Source organism: Passer montanus, unplaced genomic scaffold (assembly GCF_014805655.1).
Source record: "Passer montanus isolate IOZ18808 unplaced genomic scaffold, ASM1480565v1 scaffold13, whole genome shotgun sequence".
NCBI classification, from domain to species: Eukaryota; Metazoa; Chordata; class Aves; order Passeriformes; family Passeridae; genus Passer; species Passer montanus.
In genome coordinates this window covers 5,716,947-5,743,873 of record NW_024359832.1, presented here as the reverse complement: position 1 = coordinate 5,743,873, position 26,927 = coordinate 5,716,947, and the positions used below count along the sequence as shown (strand labels likewise).

The window sequence follows — 26,927 nt, the reverse complement described above, 5'->3', positions numbered from 1 at the left end:
AACACTTGAGAACACATCATGTTTATTCAATAGAAACTACCCTGTAAAAGAACTAGTGTCTCAAATGAAGACTCATCTATCTTTTGTGATACTCCTACCAAATGAGCCAAAAAGAAGATGCAAACAAAGAGTCCAGCCAGAAGTCTTCTATCGTATGCAAAAGATGTATGTATCCTGTATCCATATAATGCAGCAATGCTTCAGAACTGCCAAAGTTTCACACTCATCAGGCACTGCCTGTGTAATTTATCAGAGACATGTCTGATTGCACCCTAAACACCCAAAGTTTAGGGTGCTTCATCAGGCACCACCATTATAAAATGAATATAGAGAATAGATACTTACGAGGCATTATCAACAAGTAGCTACACTTTGGGACATTATCAGGCCAGCTTAGCTATCAGCTAAACCTGCAAGTTCAAAAGGTTATTTCAATTTCCCTTACAGTATGTAGCCCACAAGAAGACACAGCAGGTTACCTCAGTTTCTGGAGTAGGAGATGGAGTAATGGAACCAAGTGATCCTTTCCGAGAGCCCTGGAGATCTGTTGGGATGGGCACAGGACGCTGCCACTGAGTTGTTCCTGTTGGTATGTGCCAGTAGTAGATCCCAGCAATGTCATTTATTTTTTTCCAACCAGGTGGTAAGTCTGGGTCTGTCTGAAATGAATGATCACTCCATATATCTGCTGAGAACAGGAAAAAAAAAAATCACACAAAGACACAAACACTTCTTCCATGGGTCTGTAAAACCTGGTATTGCTGTTTTACAGTTCCTGTGCAAATGAACACCAGAAAAACAGATCAAATTACGGAGGCTCAATGTAACATGATAGATAAATAACCTCTTGTTATACTGCTGCTCTAAATCCCTTTTTGGAATTAAGAGTTGCTTTTTAGTCTATCCTTCAAGCCTTCTACTAGGTGTTTTATTATAGTTGCTTTTTTCTGAGCGTGTCTCATTTCTGCTACCCAAATTTTTGCACATACACACAAACAGACACACAAATGCCATGATAACTTGAAACACCTCTTACATTCCAAGGTACAAACCAGACTATTTCTCCCCCATAGCCAAGTAAAAAGTTCTTAAATTACTAATTTACCATTTGAGGACTAATCTAAGCAAGTTCTGCAGAAGAAATGCTAGGCAACACCATTACACTCAGATGTAATAAAAAACCTCACCTATGGCCCAAATCCGAAATCAGCAACATTTCCATAATCAGCTCCAGAAGTTCACAAGTATTCTAAACATTTGCTTTTAAATGTCTCCTGTTGTGGTCCCTATGGCTTTCAAGCACATAGTTCCTGACTCCAAGGAGTTATATGTTTTAAAGCCTATTCATCTTCAACCTTTATTCTGTTTCCCAACTGAATAAATTGACTGCAGTCTTTTCAACCACATAAATGGCAAATAAATGCAAAACACTTTCCACAATTTGGGCCACATCGTGCAAGAAGTAATGTGATCAAATATCTAGACATCACAATGAAGTATGTGTGCAACATCAGCAAGTCCTGTTTAAGTTTCAAGTTTAGACACAGCTTCTGTCCTTTCTATGCATACATATCACTGTATGCACAGCTACTCAAACATACAGTCAGCAAAGTGTTAAGCTATGGTTGCATTAAACTGTTAATTTCAAACTAATCAACCAAAGATGCAGAGGAACCAACATCCTGTTATTTACTGTTGCAATGACATACAGTACCAGAAAGATCTAAACAGGAATTACTTTGAAGTAAAAGCAGACAAAACTCACAGCAGAAATAAAATTTTAAACCCAGCAACTTAAACAAAGAACATTTCTGCAACAATTAGTTACAAGACAAGAAATTATCTCATATCTGAACAAACAGTTGAAAGGAAATAATGTAAAATATCTGGGATAAGAAAATAGCACCTAGCTGAATAATACTAATTTATTTCGAAAATTTATCCATTAGCAAAAATAAATACACCAAAATATGCTTTCATATGTTGAGAGATAAAACAGGAATTAGATTCATTTTCAACTAACATAGCTCAGGACTTCCAAAGAGTAGCATTTCCCACACCAAATGACTGATTTCTGTCTGTGTGCAGGTGCTCCTCAGGCAAAGGGACTGGCCTCAGACCATCTGATAAACATGGTTGATCAGGACAGCACCAGAGGGCAATGCTCATCCTGAAACACCAAGCCTCATGTTTGCTATGCAAACCTGCCTGAAAACAAACAAACCAAACCTATGTGTGTCCCAGCCCATGCTGCAGACTGGCAGACTGCTGGGATAACCTTTTCACAGGCTGTTTCCTACGAGCACGAGCTGGAAAGCCTCCCTAGTGCACTGTCTGCCCCAACAGATGGGAGCACTCAGTGTGCGGGTCAAAGGTAATGCAGCATCACTAGAGATACCAGCACAAAGAAAGACAACCAAGTAAGCATCAACATACAAAATCTAACAAGACAGACAAACGTGCTTGAGACATCACAGACCTGCTACAAGATATGAGGACATCAATGGCTTTACTCTGTTTGAATGTGGAATTACAGGTAGTAAAATAATTTCCGTCTGAATTTGGAAGACCCCATTCAATGGCATGACATTTCAAAATGTGTAATTTTTGTTGCACAGCAGCGAGGTGTTATCTCCACTTCCAAGAGAACTTGGTGGTGATGATAAGCAAGGTATGAGGACAGAGTTGGTGCCTTTCTACTTAGGTTCTTGTGCATGAGAGAACTTGGTTTACTGAAAGACAAGCAAACTTCCTTCCTGAAGAAAATACTCTTAAATAAGGCAACACGTCTAACACAATAAATTTTGTATTGAACTTGGAGTTTTACTTGGAAAAACAGGCCTGTATTTTGCACATGCATCTCTTCTTCAGGTGAAAACAAATCCCACTAATCAGCATACCTAGGGCCCTAATTTATGGACAAAAAGAGTACTCTTGAGTAAGAGGAAATGCAGCCCCCAAAGGGCTTGAGTTTGGCAGCATACATGACTTCAAAAGAGAGACTGTAAAAATGTCGTACAGAGTTATCAGAATGATGCAAGTTCTGTTCCTGAGAGGTGCAGTACAGTAACAGCTCCTGTGCCACAGGGCAATTTTAACTATTATTATTATTATTTCACATGCTAAAACCACATTTTTTGAAAATTGGAAGACAGCAGCAAGGTAGAGTCATACTATGACAGAAAATATATTCAGGAAAATCTGAGAGGTATCATTGCATCATTCAAAGGACACATTTGCTTTTCCAGGGATTTGTTTCAACAGAAGGATCTCATTTTGTCTCCTTGGAAGCATTGCAGCAGATGTGAGTGCACAGCCTCTGGCTAATGCAAATGCAGCTCTGCTGGAGTTAGTGGAAGCACTAAACTTTCAGTCAGTCTTTCCAGCTTAAAGAGGGCTTATTTCACTGTGGGAGCAGAATGCCCAAGTGAGACTGCTTGTCTGCAAGGCTCAACAATACTGGCAAACACTTGATCTACACTATTTAAATAGGTTAAGTAATAAAATACCCACACTGTACAGAGATAAAGATATCTCTTTTTTAGTTTTGTATTTCTAGCTCAGCTACCTCAATTCTTATGATGATTTTGAAACAATTTTTCTTCTGTTAAGATCCTCTGAAGAAAAGGGACACCATCCCAACAGCGGATTTGATTGAGACTGATTGCCAGTTTTTACTTCCACAGTAAAAAAATTAATTGAAAAAGAGTGTTCATTGTCCAGGCTGGAAGCATACTGGTACAAATAGGAACACTTTCAGTGTCTTCTAAATGTAAAAAAAAAAAATAATCTGGCTAATAATAAATCTGTAAAGTCACTTCTGAATCTCTGGCCCTCCCAATATCTGGCCCTCCCATTGCTCACTAAAGTCACTTCTGAATCTCTGGCCCTCCCATTGCTCACCTTCCAGCAGTGGATGCACAATATAAATGAAGAATTCATACTGAAAAGCACCTTGTTTCTAATAAGAGATCTGCATCAAAGCTTTCTATGTCAAAAATTGCAGAGCCAGCAACAGTATCCAACATGTTGTCCTAGTGTTTGGCCACCAACGGGAAGTCATATCTGATGAAGTCATAACTTCATATCTGATGTCTGTCCCCATAGCTGGGCTGAAGCATGATGAAGAGCTGGCCCACCATACCACATCTGTATTACAGATGCTGTCCCTCTGGGCAACCAAGGGGAAGCACAAAAAGGAACTGGGAAGAGAGGAAGATTAAAAGGTTTTAATAAAAGGAAAGAGGTGGGAGAATATCTTGGGTTTTTTTTTTCCTGAAGTATCAAAATCTTGAAATGAAAATGTTTTACTTCAGTCTTCTGCATCTAAATAAAAGCAAAGCTAAAGGAAAAGAAGGCCACAAGAAACTTAGTCTTTTTGAAGAGATGTCAATGACTTCAGCAGATCCAGGATTTCATCCTAAGGGAAGCATATTCCCCCCACCCCATACACACACTGATGAACAAGTCAGGCACTGAAGGGAGAAGAAGATTTTCTATTAATGACTGAGGGCAAGGGAAATTCAAGGAGCACTCTCCATTCAACAGCACAATAGAAAGAACACAGGTCATGTACATTTTTATCCCATCTATTTCCTGCAGTGGGTTCAATGTGCAAGTTTAAATTGTTTGGTGTTAATGAAGTCTCCAAAGATAACTTGTCACTTTTTATGCACTACAGCAAAATCAACAGCTTCACCTACTCACATGATTCACACCAATGATGGCCAGCAAGCAGCCTCACCTAAGCATCACTGCAAGAAGCATGAATGCTATCTCAGCAACAAATGCAGCAAAAATACAAGTCAACTGGTCAAATAATCATAAATCAGACACATCTGCCTAATTTGGGGAACGTTACTCAACGAGGAGGGATAACCAGCCAGAAGCTGGTCATTTGTCACCATCTTTGCTCACAGCAAGGAACAAGTTGTCATGGCAACCCTGCCATCCTCCTTGCCGAATTGCTGAACCAGCCACCAGTCACATGCACTTGGGGAGAGGAAGATTCTCTAACACCTTCCAGGAAAACATGCTGAAACGTGGGATTTACAGGCATACATGTAACCAAACTCTATCTGTGCCAAAATGATTTGCTGTTTTGATCAACTGTAAAATCAGGCATAATCAGAAAAGACTGACTTCATAAAAATCCTAAGGATGTTTGAGATGAATTGCCTGTACTATTTTTCTTCTTCATGAGATGTGATCTTTGTCTGGCTGTATAAATGAGTTGCTACAAGCAGAAGAAGCATTCAAGCAGAGATGACTAATCTAAAGGAAAGGAGAGGAGAGGAAAGCAGATTTATCAACATTCAGGAAAAAAATCCAGAGACCACAACTAAACCCACTTGTTTTGCTGTTTTGGCTTATATTCCCTTTCAATGACCAGAGCCCAAGCTGCTGATAAAAGGACCACAATACTAGCACAATTATCAAAGAAAACAAGGGCAAGTGACTTCAGCAGAGGAGTTCTGAAGAACTGCTGATGACAGCTGTGGATGAGGGCAATGGCTGATACTAGCTGTCCTGCTTAAATGGGAGAATTTTGGCACTCTCCAAGTTTTCCACTCAGGAGCAGTACAGTCTGAGGGGCAGAGGTGAAGCTGTGAGAAGCCAGCACCACAGCTGGTGTTTACAGGAGTTGATACAAACAGCAGCAGGAAAAAGTACTGCAGTAAAACTGTGACAAAAGGTCTATATGTTCCTTCTTGGAAAATGGGCAAAAAAATAGGTAAACACAAGAGGACTAGCCTGTTCACCAACCAAAAACATCTATCAACAAAACAAGCAGAGTCTGGTAAAGTAAGGAAAAATACTTGGAGGTGACCTGAATTGCTGTGTCAAGAGAGCTGATGTGGCAACAGATGGACCAGGAAGAAGTCAGCATCTATCCTACTGGAGGAGGGTGGCTGTTTAGCCAGGTGAAGCAGTGGTGAAAACATCAAATTATAGACATGTAGGAAGGATCACATCAGCTTGAGTGAAAGCTGATGAATTGCTACCCGAAAAGTGCTGTACTGGAGATAAATCCTATGGCTCTTCCACAAACATTACTGTGTGATGAGATCAATCTCTTGATTAGGGTGCTGATGGACGTTAGGAGAGCTAGGCAACTAAGATCTACTGGGTCTTGATGGAATTGGTCTAATTTTTTTTTTCTTAGCAGCCTGTAAGGTACTGCACATTTTATTTGTAACTAAAACAAGTGCTGGAAACCAGTGGCTTAGTTATTGCTAAGCAGGGTTTGCACAGGCCTGAGATCATCTCTGTTCTCAGCCTCAAGCAGACAGGCTAGGCATTGGCCTGCTAGTGCTAGTGTTTGCATCACTTTTTATAGATGATTATTTCTTTCTTCACTTACTAAGCTTTCTTTACTATGAGTCATGACTTCATCTCATTTTTGCTCTTCCAGTTCTCTTCCCCATCTCACTGGTGGGAGGAAACAAGCCACCACAGAATTCAAAGCATAGTGGCTAATCTAATATCCAGGAAAAAATAAGCAGGTACCATCTGGAGTGGAATGAAAAAGAGTCCCAAACAGGTAAGGGCAGCATGTAAATGAATCCCCTTTCCACCAGCTTGGTGCTTAAATGAAACAGTGTCTGAACAAAGTGCACCAATACCTTAGATTTCTAGCAACTAATTTTCAAACTAGTCAGAATAATTTGCTACTGTTCTAGCGAGTGATCTACTGCTTATAAATACCTTTTGCACATCACAGAATTACAGAATGGTTGGAGTTGTCCAATCCCCCTGCTAAAGCAGGTACACCTAGAGTAGGTTACACAGGATTGCATCCAGGTGGGTTTAGAATATCTGCTTCCAGAGAAGCAGACTCCATCCTCTCTGGGCAGTCTCTTCCAGTGCTCTCACCCTCACAGTAAAGAACCAGTATAACTGAGTTCCTAGTTTATTTGAAATACTAGTTCTCTATTCCTTCCACTAGATGGCAAAAGCTTTTACTTAAAGAGTAGTCCAAAACACAGCAGACTGTATACCTCTAAATTGGTCTAAATCCACTGTGATCATGCATTATGTGATTGTGACCCAAAGGGCCTCCTCACCTCAAAGGACTCTGAGCAGCAAATAGCTCATCAAGAGTTGTTCAAGAGTATTTCCATTATCATTATTAGAAAATTACTAAATATGGCTGGTTCAGCTTTCAGGGCTGAACCAGCCCAGCAGCATTCTGAATCTGCTTTTCTGTTTTTGGTTTTTTTTTTCTTGCATAGTACCTCTTCTTCCTGTGCCTTTCCCCACAGAGAGAAGAGCTGCAGCATATGATCTCATGTACTGTGTTCAAAACGTATTTAACTACTTCATCTTGTTTTAGAAGCAGGGTTTTGTTTGTTCTAAAGAGGAAGAATGAAATGACCACCCCCCCAAGGGACTGCCAGAGCGAAGCCTGTGCACACACTGTCGCACTGACCGGCAGGCACACGGCACAGCACACCGAGGGAGAGCAACGTGCGCCTGCATGGAGTCCAGCCTTCCTTCCCTTCAAATTTATCTTCACAGCAGCAGCAGCCAACCATGTGGTAGAAAAACCAGGGCAATCACATTGGTAGCAGCTCTGGACTTATGTATTTCTCTCTGAAAATAAAGAGTCTGATTCTCCTGTCTCCTCAAAGTGAACTGGTATGCTAGCGTCAAACCACCCGCAGAACAAACCAGTAATTTTGGGCAAGGAACAAATATAGTCAGGAATTTTCACACAAAACAGAAAGGTTCAGTCCATAACACTGACACAAAAGGTATTCAAGGTAAACACAGATGTCGTTCTCACTTCAAGACACAGGGTGTCTGCAGAGCAGGAGGGGATGGTGTGCCCATGTCTGGCATATGGCACTAGGGTCACCCCAACAGCTTCACTCTCCACAAAGGAACTCCTGCACCACAGTGCTTTACTTACAATTAACACTCTTGTTTTGCAAGCTTCAAATAGAATTCAGTATCTCCCAGCCTGTAACTCTCCATTTTACTGGGACTGGCTGTAGACACAAGTGGTTCTATCTCCTTTACACTTTCTGCTAGTAGCTAGTGCTTCTTACCTTGATACAAGCCAGGAAGGACAGAGGAACAGACCTTAATCCCTCCAATACACTTGCCATTAATCCCTTGTACTAAAGAATAGTACAAGGCTGGACTCCACACTTTTAATCCCATTTGTTTGAACTGAGGAATAGCTTTCTATCCTCTCTATTCTCTTTCTATTGTATCCTCAATAGTTTAAATTGAGGATTGGCAATGTGAGTGAGTGCCACTTTAATGTGAATGACACGAGTACTAAGACAGAGTATGGAAGAAAGAATCTGACTAGCAGTCACCATTTTTTTCCTCCATTTTAGAAAAGAAACTGCATAAAAATATTTACATTATAAGTCAGATACTGGGCAAAGGCAATTTTCTTAATCTAAAATATAATGAGGCCTACTGACTTCAGAAGACAGTGGAGGGAAAGGATTTCACTTCTCTGGAGAATATCCTACATAAATATATTGACATACTCTGAAATTTTAGGGAAGTGCTCATTAGTGTTTTTTGTATATGAATGGCTAATTAAAAGCAAGTGAAGTTGCCCAATGGCACAGACATAAAATTCAACTGGTGGCTTGACTAAATCTGCTTTTTTTTGACAGCTTCATTTAGAGCACTGTGCAAATACATTAGAAAAACCTTTTTGTGAATTTAATGATTCAGTGAAAACAGAACATAAAATTGAATTACAATGGAGCTTCTGTCTGAAATTAAATGTTTTATTTCACAAAAAAACGCCAAAGTTTGCAAGAACAGTCATCTCCCCTCTCATATCCAAGCTCTGTTCATCCTTCAGGTCACACACTGTAGCAGAGGCTCCAGGATGTCATGAAAATGACTGCTTTATCTTCACACCAACCTTGTGAGGCAGGAGAGTGCAAGCCCTGCTTTAAACAAAGTCAGGGGGGTGTAGGAGAGGCCTGAGATGCATTAAATAACTCCAGGTCTGTGCAGGCTCCCTGCACCAAGCCCCAGACAAACACACACAGTGCACAGACATCAGCCACTGTGCTCCAGTGTGACTACACATCAGCATCCCCTTCCATCCTGCAGTATGGGCTGCTCTTTCTAGTATGGCAAAACTTGGTCAATTTAGTGCTATCAGTAAAAGCTGGAATGGGACTTTTAACAGTCTAGATAATGGATTCATTTCCCACTTTAAAGCTGGAGTGAAACGTGCATTAGAGAGTAAACAGAAGGCTCCTCTTTTTTTCCAACACAGAAGCCAAAGACCTAATATTTCCCATCTGCAAATTAATTTAATGTTGTACAGTATTGAAGGGATGGGAAAAATTATTATGGTGCAAACTTCCTCTCTGGGCAGTCTCTTCCAGTGCTCTCACCCTCACAGTAAAGAACCAGTATAACTGAGTTCCTAGTTTATTTGAAATACTAGTTCTCTATTCCTTCCACTAGATGGCAAAAGCTTTTACTTAAAGAGTAGTCCAAAACACAGCAGACTGTATACCTCTAAATTGGTCTAAATCCACTGTGATCATGCATTATGTGATTGTGACCCAAAGGGCCTCCTCACCTCAAAGGACTCTGAGCAGCAAATAGCTCATCAAGAGCTGTTCAAGAGTATTTCCATTATCATTATTAGAAAATTACTAAATATGGCTGGTTCAGCTTTCAGGGCTGAACCAGCCCAGCAGCATTCTGAATCTGCTTTTCTGTTTTTGGTTTTTTTTTTCTTGCATAGTACCTCTTCTTCCTGTGCCTTTCCCCACAGAGAGAAGAGCTGCAGCATATGATCTCATGTACTGTGTTCAAAACGTATTTAACTACTTCATCTTGTTTTAGAAGCAGGGTTTTGTTTGTTCTAAAGAGGAAGAATGAAATGACCACCCCCCCAAGGGACTGCCAGAGCGAAGCCTGTGCACACACTGTCGCACTGACCGGCAGGCACACGGCACAGCACACCGAGGGAGAGCAACGTGCGCCTGCATGGAGTCCAGCCTTCCTTCCCTTCAAATTTATCTTCACAGCAGCAGCAGCCAACCATGTGGTAGAAAAACCAGGGCAATCACATTGGTAGCAGCTCTGGACTTATGTATTTCTCTCTGAAAATAAAGAGTCTGATTCTCCTGTCTCCTCAAAGTGAACTGGTATGCTAGCATCAAACCACCCGCAGAACAAACCAGTAATTTTTGGGCAATGAACAAATATAGTCAGGAATTTTCACACAAAACAGAAAGGTTCAGTCTATAACACTGACACAAAAGGTATTCAAGGTAAACACAGATGTCATTCTGACTTCAAGACGAAGGGATGAGAAAATTTATTATGGTGCAAACCCACTCAGAGATGCATAAGCATGAAGTTTTGCACAAGCCTAGGAAGCAGCACGTTGGCCCCATGACGCCAGTGAGAGACACTGAGGGGGAAGCTTGGGCACCTTGGGCAGCTCCAGCCCATGCTGAGGGCTTGTAGCATGGTGAACTCAAGCTTCACCTCCCAGCCTTCAAACTCTGAGACTTTTTATTAAAAAAAAGCCAACCAAACAACTTTAACCTTTTCAAAAGTAATTTTGCTTCAGGTGAACGAAGTTTTTTCCTGCACAATGCATAGAGCCATACATGAAGTGCAATGTACAGCATCTACAAGAGGAAGGCTTCATGAACGGGGGCTTCTGACAGCAGATGGAAGCTCCAGAGGAGCTGGCTGTGTTTCACCTACCATGGGAGAGGGAAGCATGCTGATAGCACACAGGGGTCTCTTAGCCCTGCAGTTTATCCAAGTATTTCACATCACTACATTGGTGTATATCAATTTTCTATTAAATCTTTAGTCATACTGTCCAAATACCTTCTGGTATTAAGAAATCTCAAAGGTGTTAATCATCTTTGAAAGCCTCCATCTAGCATTAGAAATGCCAGTATTTTCATTCTCATATCTACTTCACAGCACTTCAGCACTAAAATTCTGGGTTTTTTTCACAGAGTGGATTCATACATGTAATTGAAGTTAGACTTAAAAATCTGCATTTAAGGAGATACAAATGGTATCTCTGATGAAAGCACCAGCAAGAATTAGAAGAAAATTCAGAAAAAAATAACTGTGGCCTAAATCACCCTGGGAAGTCTATGCTAGCAAACAGTAGCCAGGAACAAACCCAACACACTACAATAAGAGTCCTATGCCAGACAGCATTTGAAAGAGAAAAATGAACAGATTACATTTAAAATTCCACAGAACCACAACACAATTTCACTTGCAATTAGTACCACCTTCAATTCAAAGCCCATTAGCAAAATGGATGCTTTGACAACAAGGATAAACTTGTTGTTTATCCTTAAACAACATGTTTAAGGATATGTTGTTATATCCTTAAAGATGCATATGCCCAGAGCACAACTTGAAAAGTTATTTTTATTGTGAACCCTGAGACAGAATACCCCTAAACCCAAACTCCTGCTTGGTAAGAATAAAAATATGCCAAAGCACAGGAAAACAATAGACAAAATCTCCAGTGTATGATAAACTGCAAGCCACTGAGCTCTATAAGCACTGTGGAAAAGATCTTGTGTTAAAAAATCTCAAAGATGTTTGTCATCACAAACTGTGCATATGACTGGCTAATTAAAAACAAGGGAAGTTGCCCAGTGGCACAGACATACAATTCAACTGGTATGTGATTGTCATCACATGTTTCACAAACAGTGAAAGAGATGCACAAGCAACAGAATAATCCTTTTAATTTGTGGACATGCCAGAGGACTGCAGATGGTTTTGGAAAGCTGGAAAACCAGTTATGTAGAATGAGAAGAGTACCCTTTCTGCATTTCTATTCACCTTTGTTGCTGAGCAAAACCAAAAGACTGCAGATAGATCCTACAGGGTTAAGATACACACAGTTTCAAGAGCTGTTTTTCAATGCACAACCTTCACCTTCTCATTTTCTTCAATGGACAAAGACACCCACCTCCTCTTTTTTATCAATTTCTTACAAGTTTCTTTAATCTTACTCTTCTGCTACTCCAAATCCTCATCTACAACAGCAGATAATTAATTATCTTTTCCACTCTGGAAGAATCAAGGTAACAAAGTTTTTTGAAGGTAGCATTTTAGTACTCACTGGCAGTTGAAAAAAATTACACTTTAGGAACCTAGACCAAGATAAAAGTCTTCATGTATACAGTTTTAATGTAGGATTGAACTATCACCAGACTAGTGCATGCACTTCATGTGCCCTACTATAAAAACAGATGCAGCAGAATTAGAAAAGACAGACAGATAAAAATCTCTCTGCAGGAAGAGACATTGAGTAAAGTAGGGCTCTCCAGCTTGGAGAATAAATGACAGGGAGGAGGGGAGAATGTCAGAGAAACCTGTAAATCATGAATGGTGGGAAGAAGGCAAGGATGGAAAGGAAATCATCATTCACTGTTACTTACTGCTTCCTAAAACAGAAAAGCAAGAGGCATCTAATGAAATTATTGGAGAGCAATTTTATAACAAAAGGAAATACTTTTTCAAATAATACATAATTTTATTATGGAGCTCACGGTCACAGGATGTTGTGGATGCCAGAAATACAAATGAGAAAAAAATGATTAAACAAATTCATGTTAGAAAAGTCTATCAAGGGCAATTAAAGAAGATAACAAGAATAACATACCAAGTCTGAAAGTCCTGAAACTATCAATTACTGAAAGTGAAAAAGATATAATAGGGGGAGGACCACTTTATGCTAGGCCTGTTTTTGTTTTTAGCGAAGCCCTAAGTTTCTGCTACTGGCCCCTGTCAGAGAAGCAACCCATAAAGAACTCCATGAGCCTAAGGTCTGCTATATAGGAACATTTGGTTATGTACAACATGAACTGTAACCACTGTAACTCTTGTAAAAGCTCTGCCTTCCATTTACTATATTAGTTTACACTGGAAACAGTGGAACTAACAACATTACTGAAGGACTTTGATAAAAGCTACCACAGCATTATACTGGATCAGATTAAAAAGCCTCATCTGATGTGAGAATTCTCAAACCACTATATGCAAGCTTCCTCTAAGGGATTTATATATAAACATAGATATATATTCCTAGAAGGAATATGCACAATAAATTTATTTTCATAAATACAAAGGTACTTTCCTACCCTGAGATACAGAACAATCTCATATGACAGTAGAAACGCAGGAGTTATGGGACTGAATATTATCTTTTCATACTTGTCCTGTTCCAATTTATATTAACATGCATCAAAAAGGAAGATTTTAACTACTTTTGTAGCAAATTATGCATTACCATTTAACAAATATAAATTTACTTTTAGGCAAATAGAACAGCTGGTCTTAAATATCTGTATGAATAAGGAAAGGGGAACATAGTCGAACTACTGAGGAGCAGTTAACTAACAGCAGATCTGTCTGGTGATTAGTGCAGAGACAACTGCTGGGGAGAGGTAATTAGCACTGCTTACACTACATGCTTTTACACATGACAATTACTACAGTTCAAAAAAGCTCTTATGTCAGTCAGGGTTTACAGTCTCACTGTGCTGATATTATTTGCATTTCAGAAAATTTTAGAAGTAGAAAGGAGAGATGACAGCAACATACTGTAAGCAAGATGCTAGCCAGAAATTCAGTTTATGCATTAACAACAAATTCTCAGTGAATCCTGCCACCTGAAAATAGAATTAGCCCAGACAAAACTGTGGCTAGACAAACACACAGTCCTAACATAGCATCGGAAAAACAATAAACCAAAAGGCAAAATAACCCAATCTGGTGGTCTTTAGACTGACCTTTTTGCAGTAATGTTACCACAAGGAAAAAACAGCTTTCTTTTTCTTTTAAACTTTGAGCATCACCTTACCCCTCAGCAAGTCATAAAACCACATCTCACCAAAAGGACTTTAATGTTTTACCAAATGAGGTAGTTGATTTGCTCATTACTGAAGAATTCAAGCTGCAAGGTTCATTTTATCAAAAAGTTTACTTTTAAAACACTGAAGAAATGAAACACTACTCTTGTGAACTCACACTTGTATTCAGCATTTTTGACAGAAATTTTTATGACTGTGTCTTGTGATATCTGGAACTTTGAAACTCCCTAACTCTTGAAATCAATGGGAAAATTGCAGCTTGTCCTCTTAAAAAAACCCAAATCAACAAATATTCAAAAAACCTCTCAGTACAACCCACAGAATCACTCAAGTTTCCCTCTCAAAAAAAAAAAAAAGGTAAAAGCAGAAAAAACAAAATTAAAATGAAACAATAAAAGTGTAACCCCAAAAACATAAACAATGACCTGAAATTCATTCTTACTTTTGAGTACACATTGTTTTTAAGCTCCCATTTGGGGACAAGTTGTATTAGTTCCAAGAAGAATTTATGTTTGTTTTCCTTTTGTTTTTAACTGGTTTACTGGCATAGATTGGAGAAATTATTCATCTTTACTTCAGCCTTTATAAATGCATCATATCTATAAGTATTCCTGTGCAATGAAAATGAGGATGTTATATTAAATGTATTACTAATAAAGGAGCAATATGTGATAATTCCCTTCCCTCCCTCCTACTTCCAATGCTTGATCTGTCCATTTGCCCTGTCTGCAGATGGGGTGGTTTGCAGAGGAAAACAAAAGAGGTCTACTATGTAAATACTAGATGTATTCCTCCACCCACAATAAAGCTTCTCAGTTGTACACTTGAATACTTAAAATACAACCAGTAATTACTATTACAGTATTTTTAAATGTGGTCTGCAGGGAGTGCAACTTTTAATCAGTACATTTTGCCTGTGGTTTTTTTTTTTTAATACTGTCCAATAGTTTTGCACTGATATTAACAAAATTTGGAAGTAGTGAACCTCAAATGTTGGTTGAACACGTAGATAACATCTCCACTTACTTCTGGCAGAGAGAAAATCCACCCTTCTGCATCATTCCTGGAAAATCACAACTAAGCAGAGTCACTACTCAACTGATTTTATTTTGGAACAGCTGAAGCTTGTCCTAGGTTAACAACAGGCTCCCTCAAGCCAGAGAGACCTATCCACCAAAGAAGGTGCTTTCCTCTGGGAACTGTTGAGTACAGTGACCACGCCCCACTATTTTCTGGACCAGCTTTTCGAAACTTAAAATGGATGTGGACAGAAGCCACTGGGAGGAACAGAGAATGGGAAAACTTCCATTGCCTGCCTATTCCTAGGGCAGCTTCTTTAAAGATGCTGCATTTTCCCTGTGAAGTAATTGAAGGATTAGAAAATCTTAGGTAATAGGCACTTGGTATATTCAAAGTACAGAAATCTGGAGTATAGTTCTGAAGCAGAGAATTCACCTGTGACATGAAATCAAGAGAACTATAGAAAACAAATCTTCTGTTAATGATCACACATTAATTTTGATGCTGCATAGAAGTCTTATTTCCTGTACTTACCCTGAATACACATAGGCAATATTATTTTACAAAGCCTAACACACCCATTTTAGCAGGAAAAAAACCAATCCTGTAAGAAAAATGAAATAAACTTCCTCTTCCATGCCAGTGGAAGCTTAGCCCTGAAATCCCTGTTTTTCTGACGTCATCTTCCTACTTTTCAGATATCTTTGCTACAAAAAGCATTGGTTATGTTGTTTCAGCACAATTAACCAAAGGAAATTAATGCAGCCAGGAGACTACAAAGTTCCTTAGTTGATCCACTGACAGCTTCCATGGGCAAAAAAGGGAGAGTCATTATTTTGTTTTAGTTAAGCACAAAAGAATAATAAGGTTATTTAACACCAAATGTTATCTTGAAATTCTGCTAGAGCTGAAATGTGACAAACAATGCTAGCTTACACAGAAAAAAGTGAACTAAAATGCAAATAATTTTACAAAAGCCAAACCAAACTGTTTCTTATTATTAGTTTGTTTCTGTAAGGAGCAAATACAGTTGTGCTGTTTAATTACAGTTCCCCTGCAATGAAGAGAAAAAGTTGTGTAAAGGTTTTGTGTGAGTCAGCTTTCTAATAAGACGTCCTTTTCCTACCTCAACAAATTGATTTATTTAGAACTGTCAAGAAAGACAAAAAAATATCTAAGATATTTGTCAACATTCTTTGACAGCTCCCAATTCAATACTGGCTATAAACTGCTTCATCTTTCTGACTCCCAAACCCACACTCAATATAGCAAAAGTTCCTTTACCTTGAACTTCAGGGAATTACTAGAGGTACCACCAATTACACTGTTTAGAGATATTTTTTCTTCCCTTTAACTACAAGAAAAATACAGGAGAAGAATTTGTCACGTGTAAAGGAGAAATCGGAAGTCTGGTTTTTAATGTATTTTAAATTTATGTATACATCTTCAAGCTCTATGGATCACAAGTACAAAACATCACCTGTCAATTCACTACTGAAATAATGAGCATTCAGGAAGATACTGCTATAACCCAACCTGCCAGATACCAGCTGATCTGCCACTGAGCAGAATTTTTATTAACAGATAAAATAACTGCATTCAGTATCCCGGCCTAAGTGACACTGTCGACCAGTGCTATCAAAAAGTAAAATAGAATTGTTACTTACAGTTTCTAGATGCTCCTGTATAGTTCAACATGTACTGATCTGTTAGCAACATCCTTTAAGTTTGCTACATACATGTCCCAACAGCTTCATATTCTCCTTCTGTGTAGCATCTCCAACTCAAATACTCAAGAAAACACACTGCTGTTTTTAAACAGACACTCACTTAATTAGTCGAACGAGGAGTGGCACTTTGGATGGGAGGGAAGAGAAGCCACCCCATTCAACTGCCAGTAAATGTAACAGAGAAAACACCACATGTTGACCATATAGATGACTGCATTTTCTAACAAGCCAAGAAAAAAGTAAGAGCGATGGCTATACATGGATTTCAGCAGTGTGTGCATATACTGCATTCTCCACTGAATTCTTCCAGCTTGCAAGACATTGATGCATTTTCTGACTGACTCTGCTTAGGAGACAAGCTTTCAAAACAGTACTTTCAGCCCACAAGCTTTTAGATGACAATCAAATCAAGATTTAATCAGTTCAACTTTGAACCAGAACAGCCACTCATCCTGCAGACCATCCCCCGGAAATATATTTATGTTGATTTTTTTCTCTTCAGCTGCCTGTATAAATATGAAAAGTTTAAAAAAATGTAAAGCAAAGATCCGCTCTTTAAAGACAAAATTCTTCTTAAGCCTGCAAACCTCTGACTTCCTGAAGGTGCATTGCAGGAATGGTGGAAATTGATTTAGTGAAAGGCTTCTATTAGTGAGAGCGCTGTTCTCATTGCAAAGTCCCTCCCCTTGCTATAATCAATAATTTAAGCAAAGCCAAGAATCATGTCAGCCAAAATGACCAGGATAACTTGACTGTCTCTTTCTTACAGAGTACAAGTAAAATTAAATTAAGGTCTGAATAGGAGTGTATTCTAATTTAAAAATTAATTTGGCCAATCTGAATTGTGCCTTTCGGCTTTCATGTTGAGTAGGGGAGGAGGGATGGGGTCCTTTGTTCCTTACTAAAAACTTCTCAGGTTCAAAGAAGTGCCCAAAATCCACTTCCAAGAAGTAAAAGCCATAACCTTTGATTTATAGTATTTTTTTGGTTACATGCAAACAAAAAATGTGCTCTACAAAGTTAAAGCTCTGACTTGTGCATTATGACAGTGCTACTCCTCTCTCAGTGTCCTGCAATGTCTGAGTTAATAACTGATGCAGGGTTTAAAATTTAAATTGAGCTCTGCAGAATCTCAATTCAAAAGCAATTAAAAACATGAAAAATGCATTTAGTTACATTGTGTTATTGTTTAGGATGAAATAGTTTTATTAAAGAACAGTTTCATGGAAGAGTTCTGAGAATGATTTTCAAGCTAAAGCCTTAAAGTAGTCTTAATATGCAATAAATCAGTCCAGTGTATCAAATTATATACATATAAAATAATCAACATAACAAATAGCTGTTAAAAAACAATCCCTATAATACATCACTATATAAAAAATGGATTAAAATTTCTCAGAGACACTATAAGCAGGAAGCAAAAATATATGCTTTTTATTTGGAGTTGTCCTCTCCCTCTCCCCCCAGTGATTTCTCATCGCCAAAGTATCATGGACAAATCTACATTGCAAGCTAAAGGACACACACTGCTGTGGTTTACAAAACCAGATGCAGACAATGCAAGGAACCCACTTAATGTCATTCTCGTGAGCTCTGTGGCATCCAGATACTGGACATTTAGGGCCTAATCCTGAGTACCTGGGGCTCTCAGAATGAAGCAATTGAGTCTTAACGGCAAATACATGTGATTTCATGGGATTGTTTAAAAAAGGCTTCATGTCCCTTCAGGCAGGGACCAGACATCCACTCTCAAGCAAGGACTGAGCTCAGAGCAAGGTCAGATCATATCACACAACACCTCTTCTGGCCCATGGAGATGCTCAGTACTGCTCTGAATCTACCCACCTTCTCCTTATGCAACAGCAACAACCCCAAGGCTGCCGGCAGCACCATCTATTCCATGTCTTGGTGGTACATGCTATAGGTTTCTGTATAGTCAGTAATTTCTGTATGTACAATACCATAACTTTGAACAGCACCATTGTGACTCAAGGGACCCACAACCCCACTTCAGCCAATCCCAAGTTGCTAATTAAAGCAACTTTAATTCAACTTTAATCAGCTAACTCTTGACTTATGTGAGAATTCAGCATACAAGAAACCAGTGCACTGAGAGACTGGGGTATAAAGGAGACACTAATTTGGGGAGAATATAGTAAATATGGAAAAACATACCAGGTCAGGAACTTGAGGAGGATTTAAGTCTGTGTCCCTCAATGTACAGACATCTCCTTCCACAGGGGCCTGAACTAGGATCTGACTTTCTCTTAGCAGTACTTCAGTATTAAATAACTCGGAGCTCCCCATTTTGTGTTCTTTAAGTTTTCAGAATTTCTGTGAAGTAACATCCCAGCACAGGCATAATCCCCAAAACTCATTTCTGCTGTCAGACTTAGTCCATCTGATTTACTGTCATGGCCCTTGTGCTAGTCTTCCTTGCCTAATCTACTGTCTACAAACAGCCCTGCTTGCTTCCAGCTCTCCTGCAGTTGGTGCCAAGTCCTTATATATTTCCACAGCTACATATAATTTACTCTCCTTTTGCTTCCCCCTCCAAAGCATCCCTCCTCCAGGTCATGTTCCCATCTTCCAGCCTATCCTCCCCACTTCACAACCCACATGCTTCCCCATCAACATTCTCCTCTGAGAGCAGCAGGGAGGCACTGGGATCTGACACTGGCATCACAGCAGGTGCTCACAGGAACAACCACAGGGGCCCAGGCTTTGCATTTCCCCTCTGCAGAGTGCAAAGAGGGAGGAATATCTTCTGAGCAGGAAACCCCCAAACTGTGCTGGCCATCCCCAGCTTGTCCACTGGTGAATTGCTGCTACCCCAGCAAGTGCAAGGTCCTCCAAGAGCTCAAGGGCCACTGCAAAGCCTAGAGACTCATTCTGCTGAGTGGCAATACCATTCCTCCACCACACCTCCTGCAGCTGATACACAGGGGCCTAGAAGATAACAAACAAGCACCCAAACAGGCTGCAAAGAGCTTCAGAGCACACAGACCCCACCTAGAAGAATATAACCTTGTTCTCAGCTTGCCTGAACAAAAAGAGGCCTGCACATAAAGTCCTCCCAAAGGTATTACTGTTTCTTCCTTCCCTTCCCCAGAGATATCTATACCCATTTCAAAGCATCAATCAGGTGGATTGAAGTTTGGCCTGACTTCTATGCAGCATTCAGAAGTGCTGAGGCAGAGGTTTACTGGATCGATTTCAGCCATAATTTTTTATTACTTGAACAGCTTTATGAACTGGAAAGTTTTTTGGTTTTTTTTAACGAGAGGTGGTTAGTCTGGTATCAGCTTATTCTGGCTTTCCTTCTGTTCAACTTCCTGCATTATCATCCCTCTGAAATCAGGATCTTGACTTTTCCCCATTACTGTCTCTGTTTTCTCTTCTGTGATTTGTTTTTCCCTTCCTCTTTGCTTGGTCCTGTGTCTGACAATCCTAGGCATAGAAGAGCTTTTCCAGCAAGACTCATTTAACCTCAGAAAGGACATGCAGCATCCAGAACTACATACTTCTATCCCTAAACTACAGAAGCTTGGAGAGTTTCCACAAATAGTTTGTCAAGTTAAGTACCTGACATGATTAAGTTATTTACCACTTCTGAAACTTGAGTCTGCCTGACAGATGCTCAGAAGAGTTTTCCACTTTGCTACAGCACACAAAAAGCATGTCCTAATATCTCTTAACATTACACACTCATGTAAAGCGCATTGTGGAGTTAAGGGAAATGTGCAGTGCTCTGGGCATCTTGTGAACCACTCAGGCAGCAGCATGAGGCAGGCATTTACTTCTCTGTGTTGTCTTGGCACCACCCCTACTCCCCACTGCCACCTTTTGCTTTCCCATGCAGGTATTCCACATGTTCCAGGCACAGGCCCTGCAGGCATATGTTTATCCCTCAACTACACCTTTTACTGAATAGAAAAATATTAATTTTTAACACTCTCAAAATCATAGTACTGCACTTACACAAAGGAGCACTATGATATTTTCTGGATTAGGAATTATGTGCGTTACTAAGGTAACATGGGATGTGTCCCTGAAAAGACAAATACCAACCAAGGAAAGAAATATCAGTGGCAAAACAACCCACTTATCAGACTCGCATCAAGTGGCCAGAAGTTCAACTGGAGTAAGGTCAAAATCAGTTAACCTGTGCCAGTTAGGACTGGGCCACATTGGACACTGCTGGTAGCCAAAGGACAGAGCTAGCCACAGCAATGCTTAAGTAGTCAAAGCACAGCCACCACAAGGCAACTGTCTTCAAACTCAATCTCCCCCAGCCTCAGGGCAGCCAGGGAGAGATGTCACACTAGCAGAGAGATGGTTTTACAGCTCTTTTTACAGAGAATATGACAAACCATCCTAGGCCCTTTTGGAACAATGCAGCAGAAGTCAAACAGGGAGCTATTTTTAAAACAAAGACAGACACAGTAAATGAACAAATTTCATTTCTGCACTACAGGGCAGGTGTTTCAAACTCTATTCAGCTGGTTAATTCATCTGTGAGTGTTACCTAACGTGCATCCTGCTCAGTCTGTGATTGTTTCTCCAAATGCAAGTCCTAGCTCTTGCCTCTTCTCTGCTGCCTTGGTGGTGTCTTGGACACCACCAGACATCTCAAGGGACACCAGGTGAGCAGTTGAACTGTTCCTCACTCTAGGGAGGAAATTGAATGGCTCTGATGAACTGAAAAATCATTATCTTTTTGGCAAACAGTTAAGTATGAAACTGTAACTGTAACACATTCTGGAAAACCTCTTCTGTAGTCCCAAATTTTGGTAATTGCAGAGTTTGGAAGAGGCTATTAATCACATTGCTATATAAAGCATCTATTCTCCCATTCCTGAATTTAAGCATATTAATTTCACTTTTACATACCCATTTTTGTTATCTTTTGTTATCTATCTTAAATCAAAAGGCTGCTGATTATTACTCTTAACTGTGGCATCTGGATGCTGATTGCCACTCTCAATCGTGGAATTTCAAGTCAGAGCACTCAAACATTCAAGATAAGGATTTAGGTAGCTCCACTGAGAATCACAGAATAAAACCAACCTGACTGTCTAAACATAGCAAGCAGCCTCCCTGTGCAATTCATAGTGGCAATGTGTACTTGAGGGGATCATCTTTTAAGTTAAATTTACTATCAAGATCAATTTTTTATAGCCTTCTACCAGTAGACCCTGATACTGTGAACATTGTGTAACCATGGCTGCCCTTGAAGTTTTATCTCTTTTAAACTGACCCTAAAATCTTCTTATAGGGATGGCTAAATAAGAGACAAAACATGCAGTTAGTAACTTCACATGCAGAATGTTACCTACACACACACTGGGGATATAGAGCAATAGTCACCATTCTTATTTCATAAGCAGTCAGCAACCAGTCAAGCCTGAGACTCTAAAACATGCACTATTCTTGAGACATGGTTATCAGTAACATGCAGGATTAAAAAAAATATAACAGTCCAATATTAAAAGTTGACAGCCTTTAGGAGATGCAGAGCAACTGTGAACCAGAGACTCTTATTCCCAAAAATCTGAAAATTGGGTGTTTACTTGGAACCCTACTTAGAACCTATAGGTGGTTCTCTGTCTAGTTTTATAGGACTTGCATTAATCCACAATGTAACTGAATGTATTTTTAGTATATAACTCTTTTTTCCCCCTTTATAGGACTTGCATTAATCCACAATGTAATTTTAGTATATAACTAAATGTATTTTTAGTATATAACTCTTTTTCCCCCTTCAGGAACACAGAAAACATGTTCTGAGCAAGTAACAGACTTACTGTCTGTATCAGATAGGTAATGCAAAGGAAGAATCGTGTTTTTAAGGGGACATCCATTTTAATTTGGTCAAAGATGCCGGTTAAAATCAGAGGCAGAATTGACCACTGCTATAAGTCTTTCTGACAAGCCCATGATTTACTGTAATTTTTATTGTATTAGGAGGGCTGCTCTCCCCAGCTGTGCAGTTCTTTCAGAGCACTGGCTCTCTTTGCAAGAGCAGCGCTCCTGATCCCCCAGGGCCGCTCTCCCAGCTGCCCTTTCTGCACAGGACTGAACTGGTTTATCTGTAACCAGCTGTTAAACTGCCCTCTGCTCTCTGCTCAGAGACCAGCAGCAGGCTGCCATTGGAATGTTGCAGTTGCACACAGCAGCAGTGCTCCTGGAAAAGGACACTTGTGGTTTAACACCCCTTTGATTTCAATTAGGGAGAGACGAGGCACCATGTGACCCCAAGACTGAGAAACTGGGGAGCCAGAGGAGGCTGCTGCCCCTGCACATCCTCCCACAACCCCAAAGAGAGCAAGGAGGGCAGCTGGCATAGAGCAGGAAACATCTGTGGCTCTCTAACACTGTGTGTCCTATATCTCAGGGGCTTTCCTAATTATGGGGCTATTCCTGGCTCTAGAAAGAGGGGGTTTTATTCAAATTAAAGCAGAAAGCAAAAGCAAATTCCAATTTTCTTGTTGGTTTGGAGACAGAGAATTCTTTTTATTTCCTGAAGAATCCTCATTTCTAATTTATTAGAGATTATTACACAGAGCACTGCACTTGAATATGGCGGAATAACTTTCCATTGAAATTGCTTTTCAGATGATACAAAGATTAAGAAATGTGCCTGCCTTCTAGGGAGCTTCTTAACAAAAACAAATAAACAGTCAAGCAAACAAACAAAAAAGGCAAGCCACAAACAGAAAACATCACCCTCATTCTCTCCTAGGCTTGAGCTGTGGGGCATGTGCTTTGCTGCTGCTTGCACCACACAGATTCATACAATGAATACATACAGATTTATCCAGGTGAAACTGATGAATACACAGAGAGAGAGAGAAGGAATAGGTAGATGGTGTAATAACACAAGATGTGTTTTCTTTGAAAACCAGACTAAGGAAAGTTTCTTGAGAGAGAAGGAGGAAGCACTCCCCATGATGTGAAGCCAGTTCTGGTCCATTTCAGTATTAAAAGCACCTGGAGCTGGTGTGTGGTTATTCATAAGACTCTCCAAATGACAGAGGATTCAGCTGGATGGATGCAGCAGGTCCCAGGGGAGATGCAGTGCCTGGGGCCAAGGGAGGCAGGTTTCCTTGTCTGGGGGACTGCCTGCAGTGCTGGTGTCAATCAGCTCTGGTGGCAAGTCACTGCCTGTCTCTAGGAAGGCTGCCTGAAAACCCATTAGGGATTGGCATGTGCTAGGATCTCGATGACATCCCACTGCTTTGCTGACTATAGGTTTTTTCTGCTTCTAAGATCACCGCAGACTCTTTCTTTTTGAAGTACTCAATCTCAGAAAGAAGGTTAGATAGCTGAAAGCACTAATAAAATTGTCTGAAAGTTGAGGTCTATGTAGATGCACATACAGCTAATTTACCTGGAGAACACTAGTTTCCTCCAAACACATTTCTTATACTGTACTGTGCTTGTGGTGTTCAGTGCCCGTTATTAATGGATTCTACCATATCTGTTTATCAACACTAACATCTGTTTAAATAAATCAGCTGTTTTGTATCTTTAAATTGAGTTGTATTTATTTTTTACCTCATCACTCAGAGAGAAGGTCAAGGCTCTTGAAAACACCTTTTTATTAGACCACACATAGAAGTATCCCGCCCTAAGGGGACTTCAGGAGGATTTTATCTAAACAATTATGCATTTTGAGTGCAATCAATTAAGAATAAAGTTTTCAGGGTTTTTGAATTACACAACTCCAAAAGCAAACCACATGAAAACAAAATAATGAAAATACCTCACAAAACAACTTTCAGATTTCCAGGATTTAAATAATGAAATATTGTTAAGAATAAGAAAAGCAAGACAAAACAATTCAGAAGCCCTAAAAGAAGCATATTATTATTTCCAACAGTGTCTTCTCAAGAAAACCATATTTCTATCATATTTCTGCATAAACTGAAATGCTGAATACAATCTCTAGACTGAACATTATTAATTCCCCAGATATCTGCTGGACTACATTCTTTTATGGATTAACTGTTCTCAATACTACGGGATTTTTTCAATTCCCACAAGTCATATGACTAAAACTTCTGCATATTTTTTTCCTCTAGATAAATGTCTTTCTTTCTTTGGGCCCTAACATCTACTATTGGAGCATAAATGCAAGGCTTGGGGAGCCCTGAGCTGTGAAGACCCCACATGATGCTCTCCTCCTACCCCAGATGCAGTGGCAGTGAAGAGCCCTGTCCATGCCCAAAACCACAGACCTCCAGGACAGACAGACTGCACAGCTCCTCAGCTGGGAGGGCTTCTCTTTACCCATGCTGGTACACAGGCAGGGAGCATCATCAGATGACTGGGATGTAGCGGGCACATTTACAAGTTGTGTATTACAAAAGTAAAAATCTTCACTGAACCTAAAAATCATCATTCAGAAAAGCTTTTTTGTTGTGTGTAGGTAGCTGTCAGTAGTTCAGCATCTCCTGACAACCATATTTTTCTCACAACATTCACCCACTGATTATTGGAGAGCAATTATTTATAAAGTAGCAAGAGGTGCAGTCAACATATTCCTAGGACCCCGTATAGCCCATCTGCTGCTGCCTTCCTTAAAGGTGCTACAATCGACCAGGAAGCTTCCAAGCATTCCCTAGCAGTCAAGCAGCTGTGTGCAAGGCCAGTGCTTGCATTTTGATACAGCCCACTTCCCCAGTGAAACTGCTAAACCACCTCTGTCCTTCCTGGCACTAGATGAGAAAAGCTAAGCTAAGCAATCCCTGTTTTCTGAAACAGGGGCTGTGAGGAGCCCTTGCTTGTGTACCTGTTTCATCAGGCGAGCTCGGCGAGGCGCTGTCCTGGGACAGGGTAGTCCAGCTGGAGTCCTCATCACTTGGAGCCAAGTTTTGAATCCTGTGGAGGGCACAGTCTGTTTTGGCCCCAGTTTTTGGGTGATCCTTCTTTGTCTCAGGGCTTGATGACACTGTGGCAACCTGGCCATCCTCTGGGCTTGGCATCTTGTTCTGATTCCGGGGCAGGACTTCGCCATTGACAATAATGGTAGAAGCCTGGCTGTTGCTTTGTGCAGACTTGTCTTCCACCCCAACAAAACCCTGCTCCAGATCTCGAGCTGATGTCTCTAGATCCGCATAGTAATTCAGGAAGCTCTTGGTCCTTCTTGGCTGCGAGGGTAATATTTCACAGCCAGAGGAATCCTGCGGGATCGGCTCATTGCTTTCAAACTTCTCAGAAGTTACACTTACGCCTGCAGTGGTACCGAGGTTTTTGTTGGGATCCTGCTGTCCCTGCTCAGCAGCTTTCCTGAGCTGGTTTTCTCCATTCTTCACCAGCTTTATATTGGCAGAGCCGTTCCCCAGAAGGGGCTGAACTGCTGGGTCGGAAAGACCCATGGCTGTCTGAATGTTCGTCAGCGCGTACTTTTTCCTGCATTTGGGAGGAGTGCTGTTCTTGGTCTCCGTGTGCCTGATTTCTGCATTCAGGAGCTCGTTGTGGGAGGAGCGCAGGTTCAGGGTGTTGGGCGGGGTGGCGGGGCTGTTGCGGTTCAGGTCCGTCGCGCTGCCGCTTGCCATAAACACTGCCAGCGCGTCCACGCCGGAATCGACTGCAAAGCAAAAGGAACACTCGTGAAACACGTTCATTGCATACGCTCTTGCTGGGGCTGCTGGAAAAGGCATGTAGCACTTTAGGTAATTGCTTTACAGGAGGAAAATTACCACAATCTAAGCGGGTAAGAGAAAAGGCAAAAGCTTATCTTATCAAATAAGGAAGAAAGGAGGCAGAAAAAAATACAGAGAGATATCAGGACCACAAAGATGAGACAAAGCAGAAAGTTTGACACTATACAAGACAATTTTATGGCAGATTTTTCATTTCTGAATCTATTGCAGGCAGGCTCTGGGACAGCAGGGGTGCCCGTTGCAAATGCCTGTGACTCTCACTATTTTAACCATAACTCTTTCAGTATTTCATCTCTGTGTCGGATGAAGAGAGAAGCAAGTCCTCAAGTGCTCATCACTAGGAAGCAGAAATTTGAACTATTTCTAAGCAAACTGCAAGCAGATGCTGCTTCTTTTTCATCTTTGGGTAGAACTGTTACAGCTAAACCTGACTGGCTGGTCAGTTGTTGACTCCTAACACTTGCATTTTCTCTATTTGTCTTTCTTTCTTTCCCCTCCCTCCCCTGCCACCTTCCTTTTCTATTTTTTTTAGGAAAGGGAAGTAGAGGGTCAGGGAATACAAGTAGAAGATTATTTCACAAAGGTGTATTTGATTTCCAGGGGCAGGGAAAAAAAATCCCTTGACGAAATACCCT

General features: G+C 40.4%; 1 protein-coding gene across 16 annotated transcripts in view; it reads right to left on the bottom strand.

Annotated features, from left to right (window-relative positions):
- Positions 1-26,927, bottom strand: part of APBB2 (amyloid beta precursor protein binding family B member 2) — a 165,605-nt gene that overhangs the window by 61,847 nt on the left and 76,831 nt on the right. For 11 of the 16 annotated variants that reach the window (XM_039698864.1, XM_039698870.1, XM_039698873.1 and 8 more), the window contains 2 exons: positions 25,419-26,216; positions 480-688 (listed from right to left, as the gene is read on the bottom strand). In XM_039698864.1, the coding sequence (XP_039554798.1) occupies positions 480-688; positions 25,419-26,216 (1,007 nt within the window). The remainder of the gene's footprint in view (positions 1-479; positions 689-25,418; positions 26,217-26,927) is intronic. The other 5 variants (XM_039698872.1, XM_039698874.1, XM_039698877.1 and 2 more) reach the window with 1 other exon arrangement.